This window comes from Chiroxiphia lanceolata, chromosome 1 (genome assembly GCF_009829145.1).
Source record: "Chiroxiphia lanceolata isolate bChiLan1 chromosome 1, bChiLan1.pri, whole genome shotgun sequence".
Lineage (NCBI taxonomy): Eukaryota > Metazoa > Chordata > Aves > Passeriformes > Pipridae > Chiroxiphia > Chiroxiphia lanceolata.
The window spans coordinates 149,359,978-149,378,252 of NC_045637.1; the positions used below are offsets into that span (position 1 = coordinate 149,359,978).

At 43.3% G+C, this 18,275-nt stretch overlaps 1 protein-coding gene across 3 annotated transcripts in view; it reads right to left on the reverse strand.

The window, feature by feature from the left end:
- Positions 1-1,128: 1,128 nt before the first annotated feature.
- Positions 1,129-18,275, reverse strand: part of GALNT11 (polypeptide N-acetylgalactosaminyltransferase 11) — a 48,657-nt gene continuing 31,510 nt past the window's right edge. For all 3 annotated transcript variants that reach the window (XM_032697251.1, XM_032697261.1, XM_032697243.1), the window contains exons 9-12: positions 15,759-15,977; positions 12,610-12,714; positions 4,299-4,436; positions 1,129-1,939 (exon numbers count right to left, since the gene is read on the reverse strand). In XM_032697251.1, the coding sequence (XP_032553142.1) occupies positions 1,808-1,939; positions 4,299-4,436; positions 12,610-12,714; positions 15,759-15,977 (594 nt within the window). In that variant the 3' untranslated portion in view covers positions 1,129-1,807. The remainder of the gene's footprint in view (positions 1,940-4,298; positions 4,437-12,609; positions 12,715-15,758; positions 15,978-18,275) is intronic.

The window sequence follows — 18,275 nt, forward strand, 5'->3', positions numbered from 1 at the left end:
TGCACAACGTGAGTGCCAACACAAATGTCACAGGAAAGCCCAGCACTCAGCTGGGACCAGCTGCACCAGCACCTTCTGGCTGCTCCACACTGGCCCCTGGGAGCAGTCAGGGTTAATCAGACAGGCATCAGTGAAGCTGCTGCCCACCCCTGCATCCCAAAAAGCATGGAATTAATTCCACACACAGCAACCACCAGGCTGCCATTGCTGCCACTGAAAGGGTTCTGCTCCAAGCTGACACCGTGTTCCAGCCCTACACTGCCCTGCAAGAGCCATCTGGGAGCTGATCTCAAGACTCCGGGTGCCCCTACAAGGGCACAGGCCTCAGCTGACCAAGGGGGCTGGGGTTGTTTTTAGAAGCTTTTCTTGGTAAGAAGGAGCTTTGCTGGTGTCTAACTCGACTACTACCATTGCAGTGCTTTATTTGGAAGAACTTCCACTTCAGCCTACTGTTCTGGTTTGCAATTAAACCCACTCACCTGGTTCTCCCTGGTGGTGACTCACTGCTTCCAGGACTGATGGAGGAGGCAAAACAGCTGCCTGGTGGCCAGGGCTGCTCTCACCTCCTCCTTTGCTTCCTCAGGTGCCAGCCCTGGCAGAGGGCTGAAGGACCAAACACTGTCACAAGTGAATCTCCTCTCTGTGGGAAGAGGTGGGTCTGTAATTACTCCATCATTATCTCCCTCACACTGCCCAAAATGTCAACAACTGGATGCTGGAGTATTTGTGCAGTTGGAAAATGTTTGTGCTGCCCAAGCAAAAGGACAAGGCTGTCCTGGTGCTGCCAACATCCAAAGTGCACATTCCCAGGGAAGGCAGGTCACTGTGGCATAGGAAACAAGGCCAATGGTGCTAAGAAAAAACAGAGCAGCAGTTCTCTTCTGCAAGAGCTTCCATGCACTGAAGCAGCACCCCAGGCTGAAGCAGGAGGTCAAAGAAAGGTAAACAGTGAAATAAATGAAAACAGAGAAGTGAAGGGAAAAAACCAGAGACATTATCTGTCAAACCTTCCAAGACATGAGCAAGGGAGACACAAGGGAAGACCCAAATTGTGTGAAGATTAGTTTGTATCGTTCTGTAAGTAGGTGCTTTCTGGTCCAACAGCTACAAAGAGTAAGGCCATAGAGATTAATTAAAAAATGATACTTTATTTTAAATGCAGCTACTGTCATGAGTCATCAAAATAGACTTTGCAATAGTTACTTTGTTTTAAATACGAGGTGACGAATGACAGCAAAGAATTTAAACTACATGAATTGTCCTAAAATTGTAAATTAAAAGAACTAAATTTAAATATTACGAATGACAATTTTCAGAAGATAAAAGGGAATAAAAGTATTTTCCAGAAAAAGTAAAATAATTTGGCCAGTAAACCCATACTAGAAATGTAAATTATTGAGATACTGCACATGAAATACTTGAGGAGGACTCCTTTCTGTCATTGTCATTTAAAAGATCCACAAAGCTGAACTCTCACCACTTAAATTACATTGCGCTAATGATTTCTCTTACTTAAAACCAGTCCAATCATCCAGGATCATCCAAGGAACCGATGATAAACTGCACTTCTGTGTGCTGTCCTGCAGTGGGGCTGCTACTGTCACTGCTGTGACCAGGGACCAGTGCCCAGCTGGACCTTCCCACACACGCAGCCCTTCAGGGCAGGGCATTTCCAGCGGGTCCTTGCGATGGGTGTGCCGGGTGTAGCAGCCAAGGGCTCCACGCAGAGCCCTCCAGAACGACTTCGATCACAGCTGAAGGGGAACCAGGTCTCAGCTTAACTCTCCTCAGCCACATCCTCGCTGTCTCAGCTCTCAAAATGCCACTGCTGAGGAAGGGACCCATCACAGATGGCCACGGTCACGTACCCTTTGTGGCTCAGTGGATCCACCACCTTCAGGCACTGCCCCACAGAGACCTGGTACAGGCGGTTGTTTTTCTAGAGGAAAGACAAAGACAGATGGGATTTATTTACTAAAACTTCTGTTCTCCATTGTCACCCTGAAGCTGAAAGCGATGCTCAAGGGGAGGGGATGCTCCTTCCTGACAGATGAGCCTTTCAGCAGCCTCCCTGACACACCAGACCAACAGCAGCAGCAGAGTACAGCACATCCCATAACCACATCCAGGCTTTGCAACAAAGACTCTCACGTCCTTACAGGGACCCAGTTGGGACTTTGTTTATAGCACAGTCTCTTAATGAGATGGAGGAATGATCAAACCCATTCCCCAGCACTCAGCAAAGAGGGAGGGCACAAAGCCACAGTGGGACACAGACAGGTCATAGAAACCTGGAATGACTTGGGTTGGAAGGGACTTTAAGCATCATCTAGCTCCAATCTCCCTGCCACTTTCCACCAGCCAAGGTTGCTCAAAGCCCCATCCAGCCTTGCCATGAACATTCCCAGGGATGGGGCATCCACAGCTTCTCTGGGCAACCTGTTCCAGTGCCTCGCCACCCTCACAGCAAAGAATTTCTTCCTAATATCTAATCTAAACCTGCCCTCTGTCAGTTTAAAGCCATTCCCCCTTGTGCTCTTGTAAAAAGTCCCTCTCCAGCTCTCTTGTAGCCCCTTTAGGCCCTCTGCCCAGCCTCAGCAGCTCCCATGGTCAACCTCCTGCTGTCCAGCATGGAGGGAGCAGATGCATGAGAACAGCCACACCAGGCTCTGCCACTGCCTATGGCCATGAGCAGATGTCCAGGGAAGCAGGAGAACATAGAAGGAACACACAGCACTCCTCCAAAATACACTCTCAGTCTTGTTCTGTAACCAAGAGCAGACAGCTGGCCTTTCCTTGTACCAGTGACATGATTTCCCCTTTTTCCAAAAGAGTCCCAGCCTGCTCACATATTGCTCATGGGAAAGGTGTCTCACATCTTTGATTTGCCTTTCTTACTTCTGAGCCTTCCACAGGCCAAATTTAGCCCTTCTGAGACGAGGTGACCAGCACGTGCAGTACAAGCAAACTACAATGTTGTGATGACGTTTTCCTGCTTCAGTTCCTACTCCCTTCCTAACCAGTACTGACATTGGATTCACTCTCTTCGGCCGTGGATCATTAATGAGCGGCAATGTGACACTGTTACAGACCCACCTACCACACCCTCAGTGGCAATGGCCAGCTCAAAGCCCACCTCTCACACGTGAGGCCCAGATTCTGCACCACAGGCATCACCAACAGCCACAGGCACTGAACAGCAATGGTCACTCTCTCAGCCTTGTAAAACCTCTGTCTGCTGACACAAGCTGCAGAACCCTCAGTAATCTCTTATCAGCAGAACTGCTCAGTTTACTACTCCCACTCCCACTGGCAGCTCTGGCTGTGGCACTGCTGGTGCAAGTGTCAGACACACACAGCCCTTTCCTTACACAATAATCTGCCTCTGTATCTCCAAACCATCCTCCAAGCCAAATGTGACTCCACTTTGGGAACTTGTGCTGGCAGGGCCCTCCCTCCTCTTTGTTCAACCATGTCTGTGCTACAGACTCACTGCTACGCTGAGGGCATGTGAGGGGTAGCCTCTGAGTAAATACCCAGGAGATAAATTCCATGTGTGAGCAGCACTGGCTCAGTTTTGTGAAATCTGCCACTCCAGACTCCAACAATTAAATCAACGGATCAATTACAGGGCAGAAGCAACTGCTCTGCCCTTTGCTTCTTCAGGCACTAAGCAGGAATCACCACATGGACTGCTCTCTCCCAGTCCTGCAAACACAACACAACAAAGCTGTGGGGTGGATTTTATTCTCTCTGGCACATCCCAGATAAACCACAGTGCTGTGGGTGGCTGTGATGAGCAGAAGAAAGGCTCAGTGGAGCTGCAGAAACCTTCCTATGTGGCAAAGGGCTTGCATGGCCCAGAGTTCAGCAAAAGTCTTATTCAGGCTGAAACACAGGCACCAAAGCCTGTGCAAAGGTTCTTCACCCGTAAAAGGTTTTTCACCCAGAGGGTGGGTGGGCACTGGAACAGGTTCCCCAGGGCAGTGGTCACAGCACCAAGCCTGAGAGAGTTCAGGAAGCATTTGGACAATACTCTCAGGCACATGGTGTGACTTGGGGATGGTCCTGTGCAGGCCAAGGACCTGGACTCCATGATCCTTGTGGGACCCTTCCAACTTGGCATATTCTGTGATTCTGCGCTTGAACTGTGGGCTGGGCCTAGTACAGCACAAGTGCAGTGGTACAACTGAGACTCAGTCATAATTAAACTCAACCCTGGTGTCCTGTTAGTGCTCCTATTACTTACTGAGACATTAATTAGAGGCAACATGTCACATGCCAGCCCCCCCACTCACCCCAAACGTCCACTGCTGCGAGCCGCCGGAGCCGTGGCACTTCATGAGGCGGGGGGGATCGGACGAGCGAGTTTCCGAAACGTCTAAGCAAAGCAGGTTATTTAAAATCAGCTCATGATCCTCATTGTAAATCCAGACCTGAAAGAGAAGACAGAAGGACATTTATTACAATGTTTCAGGACAGGTGCCTTCACTCTTTGGTTCAGCGACAAAGGAGACGCTTCAGCAGCTGGATGTCAGAGATGTGCCTTGCAACACTCGCTGCCTCTTTGCTCCTTTTCCCCAGCAACTGAGACAGAGCTGCAGGGCTCTGTTGCCTTCCCAACATCACACAGCACTGCCCCATGCAGAGGCACTGAAAGGACCAGTCGTGATTCTGCCCTGTAAGTAGCATTTTTAAAATTAAGCAGCCCTTGTACGTCCCTCCTGCCCAGGCAGGTGGACAAGATAAGGCAGCAGGCAAGCAGTGCATCTCTGAGCAGGCAGCCAGCTGCCCTCTGAGAAAAACCTTTAAGCCAGGCAGTAAATCTCCTTATCCAAAGATGATCCTTCTTTGCTCCCAAGACAAATGACTCTTGGTACCTGTGCTGTGCTTAGAGGGGGACCACTCCTCCCCATTTCACATCTACTTCGTTGTGGTTAAACCACCACGAAAATGCCTTGATCTGGACCTCAAGAGCCTACACACCATCCCAGCAGCTCTCAGAGCGGTGGGAATTGAATGCAGCCCCTCTCTGGGGCCCACCTGTATGATACAGGAATGCACTGGTTCACGTTTGCAGCTTTAACTGCATTCGGGCTCCTGAACTTATGTGACATTAGAAGAGTTTGTGTGATCACACTGAAAATCACTGCCAGCTCTTAACCAGCAGCACAGACACACTCAAGACCTCAGTTTGTCCTTTCCCACACGCTGCTTGAGCACAAGTAGGTATTTTTATTGTTGGCATAGCAAGATGCCGGGCACCTTCAGCTGCTGCAGTTCGTGCCCACACCCTGCTGGCTCTCAGTGGGCTGCCTCAGCCTTGCTTTGAGCAAGGCACATCTGGCACAGCTAAACATTCAGGGAAGCTGGAACACCAGACTAATTGCAGCAGCTTCTGGTCCTCTCACCCCCCGTTCCTTCAGGCCTGCAAAGACCTGGGCCAAGATCAGTTCAGTGGAGGACCTGAAGCTCTCATAACTCTGTGAACAAGAGGAGCTAAGCCCCTCATACCTATGCACAAAGTACCTACTTGCAACTAAGTTCTTCTGGTGTGCTCTTGTTCCAGCCCTGTTCTCATTTCTCACAGCTCAGTGCTGGAGCCACCATGCCCCCTGTGTGATTTATTTTTTTTTCCACTAAGTCTGGTTGACCCTCGGTGTATGGAATATCAAATTCCAGGCAGAAAAGTCATGCAAATAAACTCTGATTTGTCTACTTTTTTTTTTTTGGCTGATGAAACTAAAACCAGCCTTCTGGAGGGCACTGGGATTTGGGACACAGTCTCAGTTGGACAGCATGACTAAAAAGCACACAGCTCATTATCACAGTTGCACTGTAACACAGCAAAGGCCTCCTTGGAGGAAGTGCAGACATTACATCAAAATCTGCCCTAACCTCAGGCACTCTGTGCCTTCCAACGTACTTTGTTTAAACCCTGGCATGGGAAAGAAGGCACATCAAGATTGAAGAGGAGGAGAGAATGCAGAAATTGCAAGACTTGCCAGAAGAGTACCACTCTTAGAAGAAGAACAATGATGAAGCCAAATCCAAACAAGAGTAGAACTGGTAAGAAAAGAGATAGAAGACTGCAGTGACACAGGGAGCAGACCTTTAATCAAAAGATGAGTAATGGCAAAGACCACAAAACAGTGGTTAAATCCCATGTGATATTCTCCCCGAAGGCTCATACAAGACAGTCAAAATTAATTTCAAACTAATTATGTGTTCAGTGTAGAAAACAAAGAGACGTGGAAAAATAGGCCCAAATTTGGTTCCAAATTCAGATTAGAGTATCAGGATGAACTTGCAGATTATTAACAGATTCAAGCACAAGGAAATCAAAGCCACCCCATGGGCTTTCTTTGTTATACAAATGCAAGCCTTTGCATACTCCAAAAATTATTAACTACTTTGCTGCTGAAGACTGGAAGGATGATGTTTAGCTCTTGTTGTTGAAGGCTGTCAGGAGCAACAGGCCCGTATAGGAAATAAATTCCCAGCAGGTAGCACAGTATTAAAAGTCCATAAGCAGAAAGGTACCTGCCTAGGTTTTATGTCTCAGTTCTGAGACTGTTTTGTCCTCCTATGTATCTTCTACAAAAAATGCCATTTTTAAAATTTAATTTATTTTAAAAAAACTTAATAGATGAGGTGCAGGATATTTTCATCCTGCATGCATGAACTTCCTAACCAGCAGAGTTAGTAGAGCCAGGAGAGCATCTCCACCAGATTTCAGTTTCTAAAACTGGAATTGTGGCCAGCTCTCCCCCACAGGAAAGTAGCACCTTTAATTGCTGTCCCTGAGAGACAATGATCTGCTCCAAAGGTCTAAGGAAAATCACTGGCCATTTTCACTGGTGTCAAAGAAAATCAACAGGATGCAATTAGAATATAATGAATCAGTTCTGTTTTCAAATAAAACCCAAATGGCAGATGTATATAAAAACCTCTCTCCAAAATGAAATTGGTCATGCTTGTAGTTAAATAAATGACTGAATTTGGTGAATGCTGTAGGACTGGCCTCTTTCTAGCAGCCTTTTTTCCCTGCCTCTCAACACAGGCAACAGGATGAGAGAAAAGGTGCATGGACCCCTTCAGTCTTTGAGTGTAGTGGCCCATTCAGCTGCTGACTGACCCTTCTGAGGTCCTGCACGTCCCCAGAGCACCTTCAAGAGAGGTATTTCAGATGTGGCAGTGCCCAGGTGCCTGCCCAAGCCTCCCATGAGAGTCAGTGCCTGCACTTGTGGCTGCAGGGGCACCGAGGTCCTACTTGGGCAGCAGCTGGTTCAAGCTTCCCAGAGTGGAAATGGGACCTGCAGACTTGGGATAAGAGTTCTCACTGCCAGGACAAAGCTGGCCTGGGTGTCCTTCTGGTCACCTACAGAGAGGTGCACAGCACATGGCAGAGCAGGTCTTGTGGGCAAAATAAATGGGAGGAGGTCCAAAGTATGAGCTCTGTTAGTCTGAACTACTTTTATACAGGTGCAGCTCAGGAAGAACCGGATGTTTAATTCAGTCCCCTCAAGAGGTAGTTCAAACTATTTACAGATTTAAGACAAAGGTTTCCAAGGGCTTCTAGTACCTTCAGGACTTTACTTCATCCCATAAAACTCAAAGAAATCACACAGTCTTCTCCAAGATTTGTTGTTATAACTTCATTAGCTTCATTTAAAATCCAACAGGTGGGTAGAAACAGTTTTTTCTCACATACAGTTTAATGAACAGTCTCAGTGGTGACCACAGCCTAATTCCTTGCAAGGACAGGATTGTGACAATGCTGAAGGGGAACTATATTGTTCTCATTTTACTAACATTTGGATTTCCTAACTGGTGTCAGGTTGCCACTCTTGGTAAGGAGACATCCCCTTCACCCCTTCCATAAATCCCTATATCTCAGTGATCTCCTTCTGGGGTTACTTTTTTGCCATGATAAAGAGATACAGGGCTGTGCCACTGAACTGGTTTGGAGTTCACTTTTTGCTGGTTTTTTTTGTTTGGTTGGTTTAGTTTTGGGTTTTTTTGGAGGTGTGTGCGTTTATTTGCTTGGGGGGTTTTTTTGGTGAAAGATTAAATCATTCCTACAGTGAGATTAATTAATGTAAATAGGTAAGAGCTGGCTGAAGTACTTCAGAAGAAATGCAAATGAGGAAGGGGTTCAGATGGTGCCTCAGCACCTAGAACAGCCCATACTATCACTGCCTTTTGAAAAACGGAGTTACCTACAGAAGACTTTGAGTCCACTGTCAATATAAGCAACTGGTATTAAAACAAAACCTAACACTTGACCTAGAATAAAAACCAATAAATCAAAGAATCCATAGTAGGCAGAAAAGGGAAGCTTACTATTTCTAGGGAATAAACACCTAATTATATGAAATAAACCAGGAAGCATCTGCCTACCCTTTGGCTTTCAGAGTGCACTGGAGTGCAGCAAAAGGTAAGGCTGGCCAACTGGCAAAGCTTTGTGGATACACATTTTTCTTTGGTCTGCAAACTGCATTAGCACTAGAGGAATGCATTGAAAATTTTCAGTAAACAGAAGACAGTAACTACTACAGAAACAGCCCTTTGTTTGAAAGAAAATCCCTGCCGTGAGCCATGAGGACAGGAGAAGCATTCCAGGACTTTCATCAGTTGCAATCTGTTGCTTAGCTTGACACTGCTGTATTATTCTGTCAGACAGTTTGTAAAAGACAAAAATTCAGCTTAAGAGCACAGAAAAGCTGCTGCAGCTCTGAAGAAGAGACATAACCAACAATTTGTATCATCACAGCCTCTTGCATATACTCCAGCTCCTGCTGCTATGGACAGCAATGACCTCACAGCACTGAACAGCTTGTGACAATCATCAGAAACAGGCAAGTTTGGTGGTCTGTACTCATTATCTTAAGCTATTGCTACCCTGAAACCCAAATATACTCCTGAAGGTCATTCCAAAGTTGATACATGTGTTCTGTTCCACAGTTCAGTGTGCTGCTGGTGCTTCATGACAATTGTTAGAGGGCCCCAAGAATAGTTCCTTCAATACTTCATGGAAAAGCAGCAAGACTGAATTTGCACATCCTCACACTCATTCCAGATGTGCTCTATCTGAAAAGCAAACTAATAGCCATGATATAGAGGTTTAGAGAGAAAAGTCTTCTACAAGAATTGCACATGGGAGTGAATCATTCTAGTCTGTGACACTTTTAAAAGTGTCATTCTTGATGCAGCTTGTAAAGTACATATTCTTACACTTATTAAGTGCTACAGGGGTGTTAACAGAGCTTTTCTGAAGTTTCCTGCTCAAGGAAGTTATTTTTTGAAGGTTCAGAGCAGAGATGTACATGGTTAGACACTTAAGCACTATCCCCAGCTGGAATAGCAATAGTCATCTTTTTAAAAAGATTCATATATTGCTAAGTAAGAGAAAGGTATAAATTATTGAAATGAGGTAAGCACACAGAATAGAGTTTATAACACAGAAAGTAAAGGTAAAGAGTCAGAGAAGTGTACCTAAAAACAAACAGTAGAAAAAAATCCACATAATTCAGTGGACTTGAAGAGCAGAGTTTTTGGAACAGGAACTTGGCTTTAAGCATTTCAGTCAGGATGGTGGCACAGGCACACATCATCTACGTGACAAGTCCAATCTTCTTTTAGCTGTTACATCACTAACACCCCTCACTAGTTAGCCCTGTGTTGGCCTCATGCTTCACTCCAAAAACTTTGGTTTTGGTGTTCTTTGATGCTTCTCTTCCAAGTTTGTCAGTAAGTATTTCTACTCCTCCTTTAGGGCAGGATCTATCCCAAAGCCTGCTTCAGCATCCTTGATTCCTAATAAACCACCCAAATAACCCTGGCATGATGATTTTGGGTAGGATTTCCACCACACTTTCTTCCTTCCACTTTGATATCTTGTCTTTCATTATGATCTTTCAACGCACTTAAATATTTTCTCAGCTCCTTCGACACCGAAGTTTGTGTTTTGCACTGCCTTGTGCATTCGCAGTTTGGTTTCCAAAAAGAGCCCAGGCACACCACTGAATTTCAGGAGTGTGTTTACTTGGCAGTTCCTCCACATGACTTCTCTTCAAGTACAAAATTTCTCATTCCACGTTAGTCTTCTGTTTGTGAAATTCACAATCAATTTTTCTGCTTCTTCTGTCACTTCAAACCTCTGTTCTGTAAGATCCCATCACCTCTTCTACTTGTGCTATTTCTAACAACAGGATTTTCATCACTTTTTCCTAAATTTGTGTTCAGCACCCAGTATTATCCCAGGCTGAGTATTTCCTTTGCAGTTAAGCATTCAAATTTTCATTATAAGTTAGATAAAATTTTTTCATGTATTTTCTAGATGCATCATCTTTCTGAGAACCACTTCCCTTTTTCTTTTTTCTTTCTGTATCAAAAAGATGAATGGAATGTCACTGTCACATCAAACCCTAGAAAATAGGATGGTGTGATGTGCTTGACTCAGTGATGATCATCTAAGTCAACTTCAATGAAAAGTATCACCCACAATTCCGATACAATTGTAAGTTACACAATATCTGTTATTTCTTTTAAATCCAGGAGTTAAGTGAGGACACTATGAAGGCCACAGAATACAAGGCAAGCATAAACTAAAGGCAAAACAGACTTGCTTGCAATGTCAATCTTATGACTTCAGTGAGTCTGGTCAGCTCTCACATGCATTCACCAGACCCAGCACAGGCCTTCTCAGGACAAAGGCACGAACCAGATGGTTCCAGAGCAAAACCAGCTAAAAATGCCAGTGAGTTGAGTGAAACAACAGCTAAAAGCTTCCAATAGTCAGAAAGTTTCTTGCTATTTTTATGAGCAGAAGCTGTTAAATAAGTGTCATCTTTCTCTACATTGTTCTCATGTATCTATAGCAAGATTGTTCAAGAGGATATGACAGAAAGCTGGCTGAATGCACTCTGGGGATTTATTAGGAGAACAAAACAAGTCTAATGGCAGAAAAACATAGTGTTGGTTGACACACTTGGTTGGAGAACAAAATTGTGGAACAAGATAGCACAGCCAGGTTTTTTATGAGAACTAATGGTTAAATTTACCACTAGTAAAATAGATTCATGAGAAAAGAAGCCAAATATCAACAATCAGAGGACAAGTTTCTCTTTGTCAGAACCAAAAGGCTAACTGAAGGTTGTCTTCAGGAGGAAAAAAAAAAAAAAATCAGAAAAAGGTTTTGATAAAGAAAAACAACAGACTTCTTCCTCCAGCCATGTGGCACTTCATTATGAAAAATACTGCAGGAAGGAGAAGGGAAACATAACTCTGTGGACATCATCCACAGGCAGTCATTTTTGCTTTCTTGCCCACAACCTGAATGGCTCAGAAAGCAGCATCACAGCTTTGGCACTGTAAATGTACAATCAGTGATGCCCATCAGTTGCTATTACATGTACACAGTCCTTATATTTAAAAGACTTGCTGACTGTCTTACTGCTAATGGAATAGACCCCATAGCAAAACCTTCATTCCCATTCCAGCTTTAATTAATTCACCCTTAACACAGGGACCCACAGTTTGGTCATAGTGATGATTACTCAGTGTTCTGAAGTACAGGGATGTATTCCTTCCTCCTGTCTGACAACTGGAACTTAAGGCCACATGCCTAGAGCCACTCACACTTATGCTGGCACTGGCAAACACCCCTCACACTGGTGAGGCTACAGGTAGGAGGCAGAAAGTCCCATTAGGTGACAAAGCACACAGCACTTTGTTGGGACTATCACAAATCACTCTGCTTCTACTGCTCCTGTTTCCATACCCTGGAGACTCCTACCCATTTCATAAAGTATCAAGTTAGTCCAGCACAACCCACCTTTAGTTAAGCTATGCTGCATTACTTCCTGCTCCATTTATTTTGTGTCTTTAATTAGTTTTCTCCTTAGATGAGAGCTAGTTTTTAGACTTGGGTCCCACGGGCTCCTAAATCATAATGTTCTCAGTGTAGTTCTTAGCTAGTTAGAAGTCTTTATGATATTAGCTGAAGATCTCTCTACCCTGGAGACTGTTTATCCAAGTCTTGAATTTCGGTTGCCTGAAAGAAGTGAAATAGCAAAGGCTTCATGTAGTAATACAAAAATTCTCGTTAGGTTTTCATATCCATCCCTAACTAATCCCCAGATCAGAAATTCACCTGCAGCCAAAGAATTTTCTACGTTCCTTCTATTTAAGGACAACACATCATTCATTCACCCCAAACTACAGCCACTCCAGGAGCAGAGGGCTTGTTCTACAGTGCACAAAGACGAGCAGGGCAGGAAAAGGCTGCTTTAAATCCCAGTATGAGGAACTGACTGAAAGGGCCTCTACAAATTCTGAAGTGCAAATCAGTGAATTATGAACTCATCAGGAGCCACTAAAGGACAGCCTTCAGCCACATAACAGATTCACACCACAAAGACAGGAGATATCCAACACTTGGTATTAGTAGGAGCAGCAAGCTCCCCAGCCTTGTGGTTTGAACCACCCTCTGAAATCAGCCTGTCTGCTGACGAGATGTTATTCCAGGGCATTTTGCCAGCAGGAAAACATAGTAGTAGTTTCTAAGATGTGAATCACTATTCCATATAATGAGGAACACCATACCTGGTTTTGATCGTTGTAGTCACATTCCCGAACCACCACCAGGCCTCCTTTCTGACTGGGGTGGCCCTGGGCAACCAGGCATTTGTTGGTTTGGAGGTGATACAACTGTGAAAGGAAAACAGTTTGATGGACAGAGTGAGCAACAAACATCATATACCAAAGGGTGATGCTCTGGAAGCTCTAGAACTCATTGTTCCCCAAAAAACCCAACCAAACCTTCCAATTGGGGGGGGGGGGCAGATTTTTTTTTAAAAAACCATTCTGTTTTTCAGACAATTTGGAGAAAAAAAGATGCATTAAACAGTTCCAATTTGCTTTCTAATTACATCAAGATTTCCCTCTCTGGTACAAGTGCAGTACACACAGCCTGGCTCAGCACATGCTGGCTGTACTCTGTCAAGTTTCTTTCCACTCTTCAGTCTCCATGGAATTCTCAGGTCCCAGATACTCTGCTCAGGAAAATCAACTGTACTTTATAAATTACATTTTACTACAGTTTAGTTTAAACATAATTCTCCTCCTACAGCCTCTCTTCACAAAGCAGGAGAAAGAAGAAGGAATTGCTGTGATACAAACAACTTCAGAGACTTACACTGTTTACAAATTGATTTTCAAGAGCTTTTAGGCAACTGAAAAGCCACTGCTATCAGCTAAGGTATTTTAATGATGAATCAGGGAAGAAGAGAACATTTTACAAACACCCAAATGCTTATTTTTGCTCGAATGCCCTACCTAGTCCGATGATGCCCACCTTAAAAGACACCAAGACATTTTCCACAGAGATTAAAGATTAGGTTATCCCTATTACAACAGTCAAAAATCATGAAGATTTTAATGTATCCCCACAGAGGTATTCAGGGAGACAAAACAACTCTAATTCTGGCTTTAAGTTACAGACATGCCCTGAACTAACTGGTGGTCAGCAGAACATCTCTTTTCAGCCTGATTGTTTTTCTTCCCCTAATGTGGTGGGGGATCAGGCTCTTCAGGCAGCAATCACTGACTGAACATCTCAAAGTGGGAGATGGCAGGGCCCCAGATCTGCCAGCCACATTAAAAATAACTATTTCCAATCTGAAGCTGAACGTAGAGGAAAAAAAGAATTTACTGTCCTGAACTCAAGGCCAGGCTGATTAACTGGCCGGCTGTGTCTTATTATGAAGACATCCATGGCTGTCCTGGCATTTCTATTGACTCCACGGATTTTTAGAAACCAAAAGGCACTTCCAGTAATAAAAAGAACAAACTGCTCAGTCACGTGACAGCACAAACTAGCACAAATACCAAACAGTATTCTTCACTAAACATCATTTCTGGAAACAGCTGTCCCAAGGCACATCAACAGTCGCCTCAAGTGCACCATGTTTCTCCTGTTCCCTACACACATCTGAAACAAATAACACAAAAAATCCTTCTAAGTAACATTTCCTTACACTCCAGAGACTTCTAGGACAGATCTCATCATTCCTCACTCAACAGAAGGCTTTCAAACCATACAGCTACATGAGTTTTATAAGCTTTTTGTCCTTGTTTTTATTGGCCGTGGTGACCAGCATTTGACAGCACCGGTAAGAACTGTCACCATTTGTGATCATTACAGTCCTTCCCAGCTTGTCAAACCAGCACTTATCTCTGGCCCAACTAGTTTTTGAGAATAAACTAAGATTTGGAGCGATTCCTCCCAAATCCTAAAGAGTCTGGCTCGCAGTGGTGACACTGGCTGATCGTTCTGTTCCTTGCAGGCATCTGGAAATAGTTTACAGAACCATCAGAGCCAAAGCTGCCTCTCTCATACAATGCTGGGTATAATTCTTGAACCCCAGAGAACCAAGCCCAAGAGCTACATTTTTCTGTGTCCTGTCCCCACTTCTTAAAGGGTGCACCAAACTTTTCTCAAAATTAAACCATGGTAAATAACTGCTAGGAAGATTTACCCTTAAGTGTTGCTGAAGTATTCAGATCCCTCAAGTAGTCTCCCCCACATCAACAATTCCTCAGTTAACTTTCTGTCTGAATGAAAGCAGAAAGCTATTAAATTTAAAAAATAATAAAAAAGGGAGAGAAAAAGGTCTCAGTAGGGGAGTACCACCACTTAACAACCAGGGGAATCAGTCCACTGTATCAGTTTTATTTAGGGAAACTACATGTTTGCCCTAATAAATAACTTGACAGCTTGGTTGGGATATTACAACAAAAATACTGCACAAATAGTGGACTCCCAACAGCTGTTTCCAAGTAAAAAATGTAATAATGTCAATAGGTTCTGCATGAACTCAGGTCCTCCAGACTGAAACTACTTGCAGAACCAGCAACTGTCAGCAGCTACTGCAGCCTGGGTCCCCTGTGGAGACATCACTATTTAGTGCTTCCAACCCCTGAGCTAACAGGGAACCTGATATCCATAACCTGCATGCACATGAAAGAGCTTATTCCAAGGTTTTCCCTTTCACAGAGAAGACATCAAGAAAGTTGTCTTGGATTTGAAGCTACCCATTATTTTTGGGAGGCACAGAAAGCACACAGCAGGTGACTTTGACACTGGAGAGAACAGCTTCAACTCTTTGCTGGCTTTGCCTGCATATAAACCCATAAGCAAAGGTGTCAGGGCTAAGGCATGAATTGATTTTCTTCATGAATACACAAAAATTCTCTCTTCATTTCTACTTTGAAGAAAAAAAGGAGAAAAATCTCATTTTTCGTTCATTATCTAACAGTGAAGAACAGAAAAAGCCACCATCAGCCTCAGATGCAAATGTTCACCTTTGCAGAAAATTACCCAGTAAAAGCAATGAGTTTGGAAACTAATTACATTGTACTCTTATCACAAACCAACAGAGCATGAGTAATTTCTCTCTATCCAAATCCATCTTCAGAACCAACAGCCATGAAAGCATATTCTAAAGACAGCAAAACTTCATAACTCAGAGTTTCTGGGTAAGAAACTTCATTGAACAGTATCTAGTCTGAGGATGACCTGAAATACAGATCAGAGTGAAATCCTGACAAAAATCCTGTTACTTTCAAGACAGCTTGTTGCAAAACTAGAACTCTATGGAAAAAGACTATTTTTGCTGTATTTGAGCAAATCTTTAAGAATCTTGAAATAATTAACACACATTAAGTCAGTTATTTAAGAAAGTTTCTCTTACCCTTCCACGCTGGATTATTTTTGGTCGTTTCTGTGCTCTATTAATAAAAACTGGCTGTGGAGCTTTGGCATTGGGCCCAGATATTTGCATCTCAGGATAGATATTATCTAGATACCACTTAAATGACTTGCAGTTCAATCTTTTTCTCAGTTCTACACGGTCAGTAATATTTCCGTAGTTCCTCATCCTTAGCTCAGGTCTCAAAGCAAAATACTGCTCCTGTATTTAAGAGAAACAGGTGGGGGAAAAGAGAGAATTTCAGATTAGTGATCACCACTGGCAGTAAAGGCATCCTGGAGTTATTAAGTCAGAAAAAGATGCATATACCATCATCAGTCTCATCTGACAGAGGTTTCTTGAAATTATTTTGATTGTTCAATGGATTGTTTTCATTGTTGTCGTATCTGACCATATTTTGTCTTCCACAGCTTCAAGCCCTCCGACTTTGCAAGTGATCAGGGCAAACCCACTCCATATCAGAACAGACCTATAAATGGGATTACCCTGTGAAATTTAGTGGGACCACGTCCTTATTCATGTGAAGAATCAGAACTATCACCTGGGCTTTCTCTGAAACCCAGTTTTCCCTCATTCCTCTGCATCATCTCCAGAAAGGCTCCCACAAAGTTATTTTTTCACATTCTATTTTATGATTATACTCAAAATCTGACAGGTTAGGCAAAGACAGATTAAGATTCCAGCTCAATCTTATGTGCTGTTTGACTCTAATGCAGAGACAATGGGGACAAACAGGAGCTCATGAATGTACAAAGTGGCACCGATATTATTGCCAAAACTAGAAGAAAAATCTCCTTGTAGAGTCTTTAATTCCAGATAGATTTACACAACTTATAGAAAAGGCACTGTATTTGCACATTAACTTGTTTACTAGATATTACTTAGAATTCAGTTTTCAGGGCACTGAACTATGGTATTTTGTTGGATTAATCTCTTGGAGACACGTGGATTTCACTTACCATGATGTGGCTCTGACAGGTTTCAATTACCTCCTGCTATCTCTGATATTCAGATGACAGACAGCATCACGTCTGGACAAATTACACACCTGTCCTTATCAAGATCTTTGAGCTTTTGGATTTGCCTGATGCATCACTGCTATTTTAACAGTAGAGGAAGGGGGAGCATTAAGTACATTGGACTGTTGGCCAGCTCTGAGGAAATCTAGAGACAGGCTGGAACATCACTATCAGAAATTGATCCGCTTTAAAAAGTAGCTCCGCTATTCCAATTCCCTCTTTCCTGGTTAAAGTTCAAATTTTAGTATCCTACCTTTTATATGCTATTTATTACCACTGTAGACATGAACTTACTTCTACATTTTGCTTTTGACAGTTATGAAAGTTTTGCTGTACCACCTCTATTATGCAATTTCATTTACTAAATACTGATATTTGCTCTTTGCTGCAAAACAGATCCTTCAAGTCTTATCTTTGTACTATTCATCAGTAGATTGCTTTGGTATATTATACTGGCCCTAAATGTTTGTATTATACTTATAAAAACAAAAATATTTCCAGGCTTGTACTCCATACATAAAATCTGTCACAGTGACAGGTCTCTGGCAACTATCAGAGAATCAGACTAGAAACAGCTGGAAACATTCAGGACACAAATCTGTGATAAGAGACTGCTAGAATCAGCAGTTCAAGTCCCTGCTGCATAAAGCAGTATTAGCTGGAAATTATAACAAACAATCAAGTCCAAGCTTCAGAGAAAGCCATCATTAATCATGAAAGAACAACTGTGCCCAGACACCAGTAAAAGGGAAAGTGATAGATCAAACCTACCAATGCATTACAGAGATGGAGAATGGAGATAAAAAATTAATGGGCTCTAATAGATTCCTTGAACATCAAGATGAAGGATGGAGTTTGAAACATCAACCTCTAAAGAATATAAAATTAATAAAAATAAAACATTGTCTCGTATAGAAATTGTAGGGGCCACAGGAGCTGACCACACAGCAAATCCTGTGGTCTCAGAGGGCAAAATGTCATCAAGTATCCCAGAGATATGGGCTTCACAAACACTTGATTTATGCTCAAAAGCATCAGTATCAAAATCTGAAGAGATGGAAAGAATACACTTGCGCTTGAATCCAGAAGTCCATCTTGTTTGCTCTTCCAGGGCAAGACAGACTAAGAATCTGTTGCTAATTACAACAGAAAGCAAACAAGTAGCCAACAAAATCCCTGTCTCACCACCATGGAAAGTACCTGAAGGCACATGGCAGCCAGTACATGGCCACATAACACTGATTTGGACACAAAGCAATGCAGAGCTTACAAGAGCTCATTCATCATCTTTTATTTCATTAAAGAGCCACAAGACCGAATGTCCTGCAGGCAGTAAAGTAACAGGGAGGAGCACTCAAAAGCCAAACGACAATCCTACAGAATTTAGGAATTCCTATGAAAACTAACATTAGGAAATCAGAATACAGAAAGAAAACCCCATTAGAGGTGTAGCAGATCCCATTGTGACACAGCCCTTTGA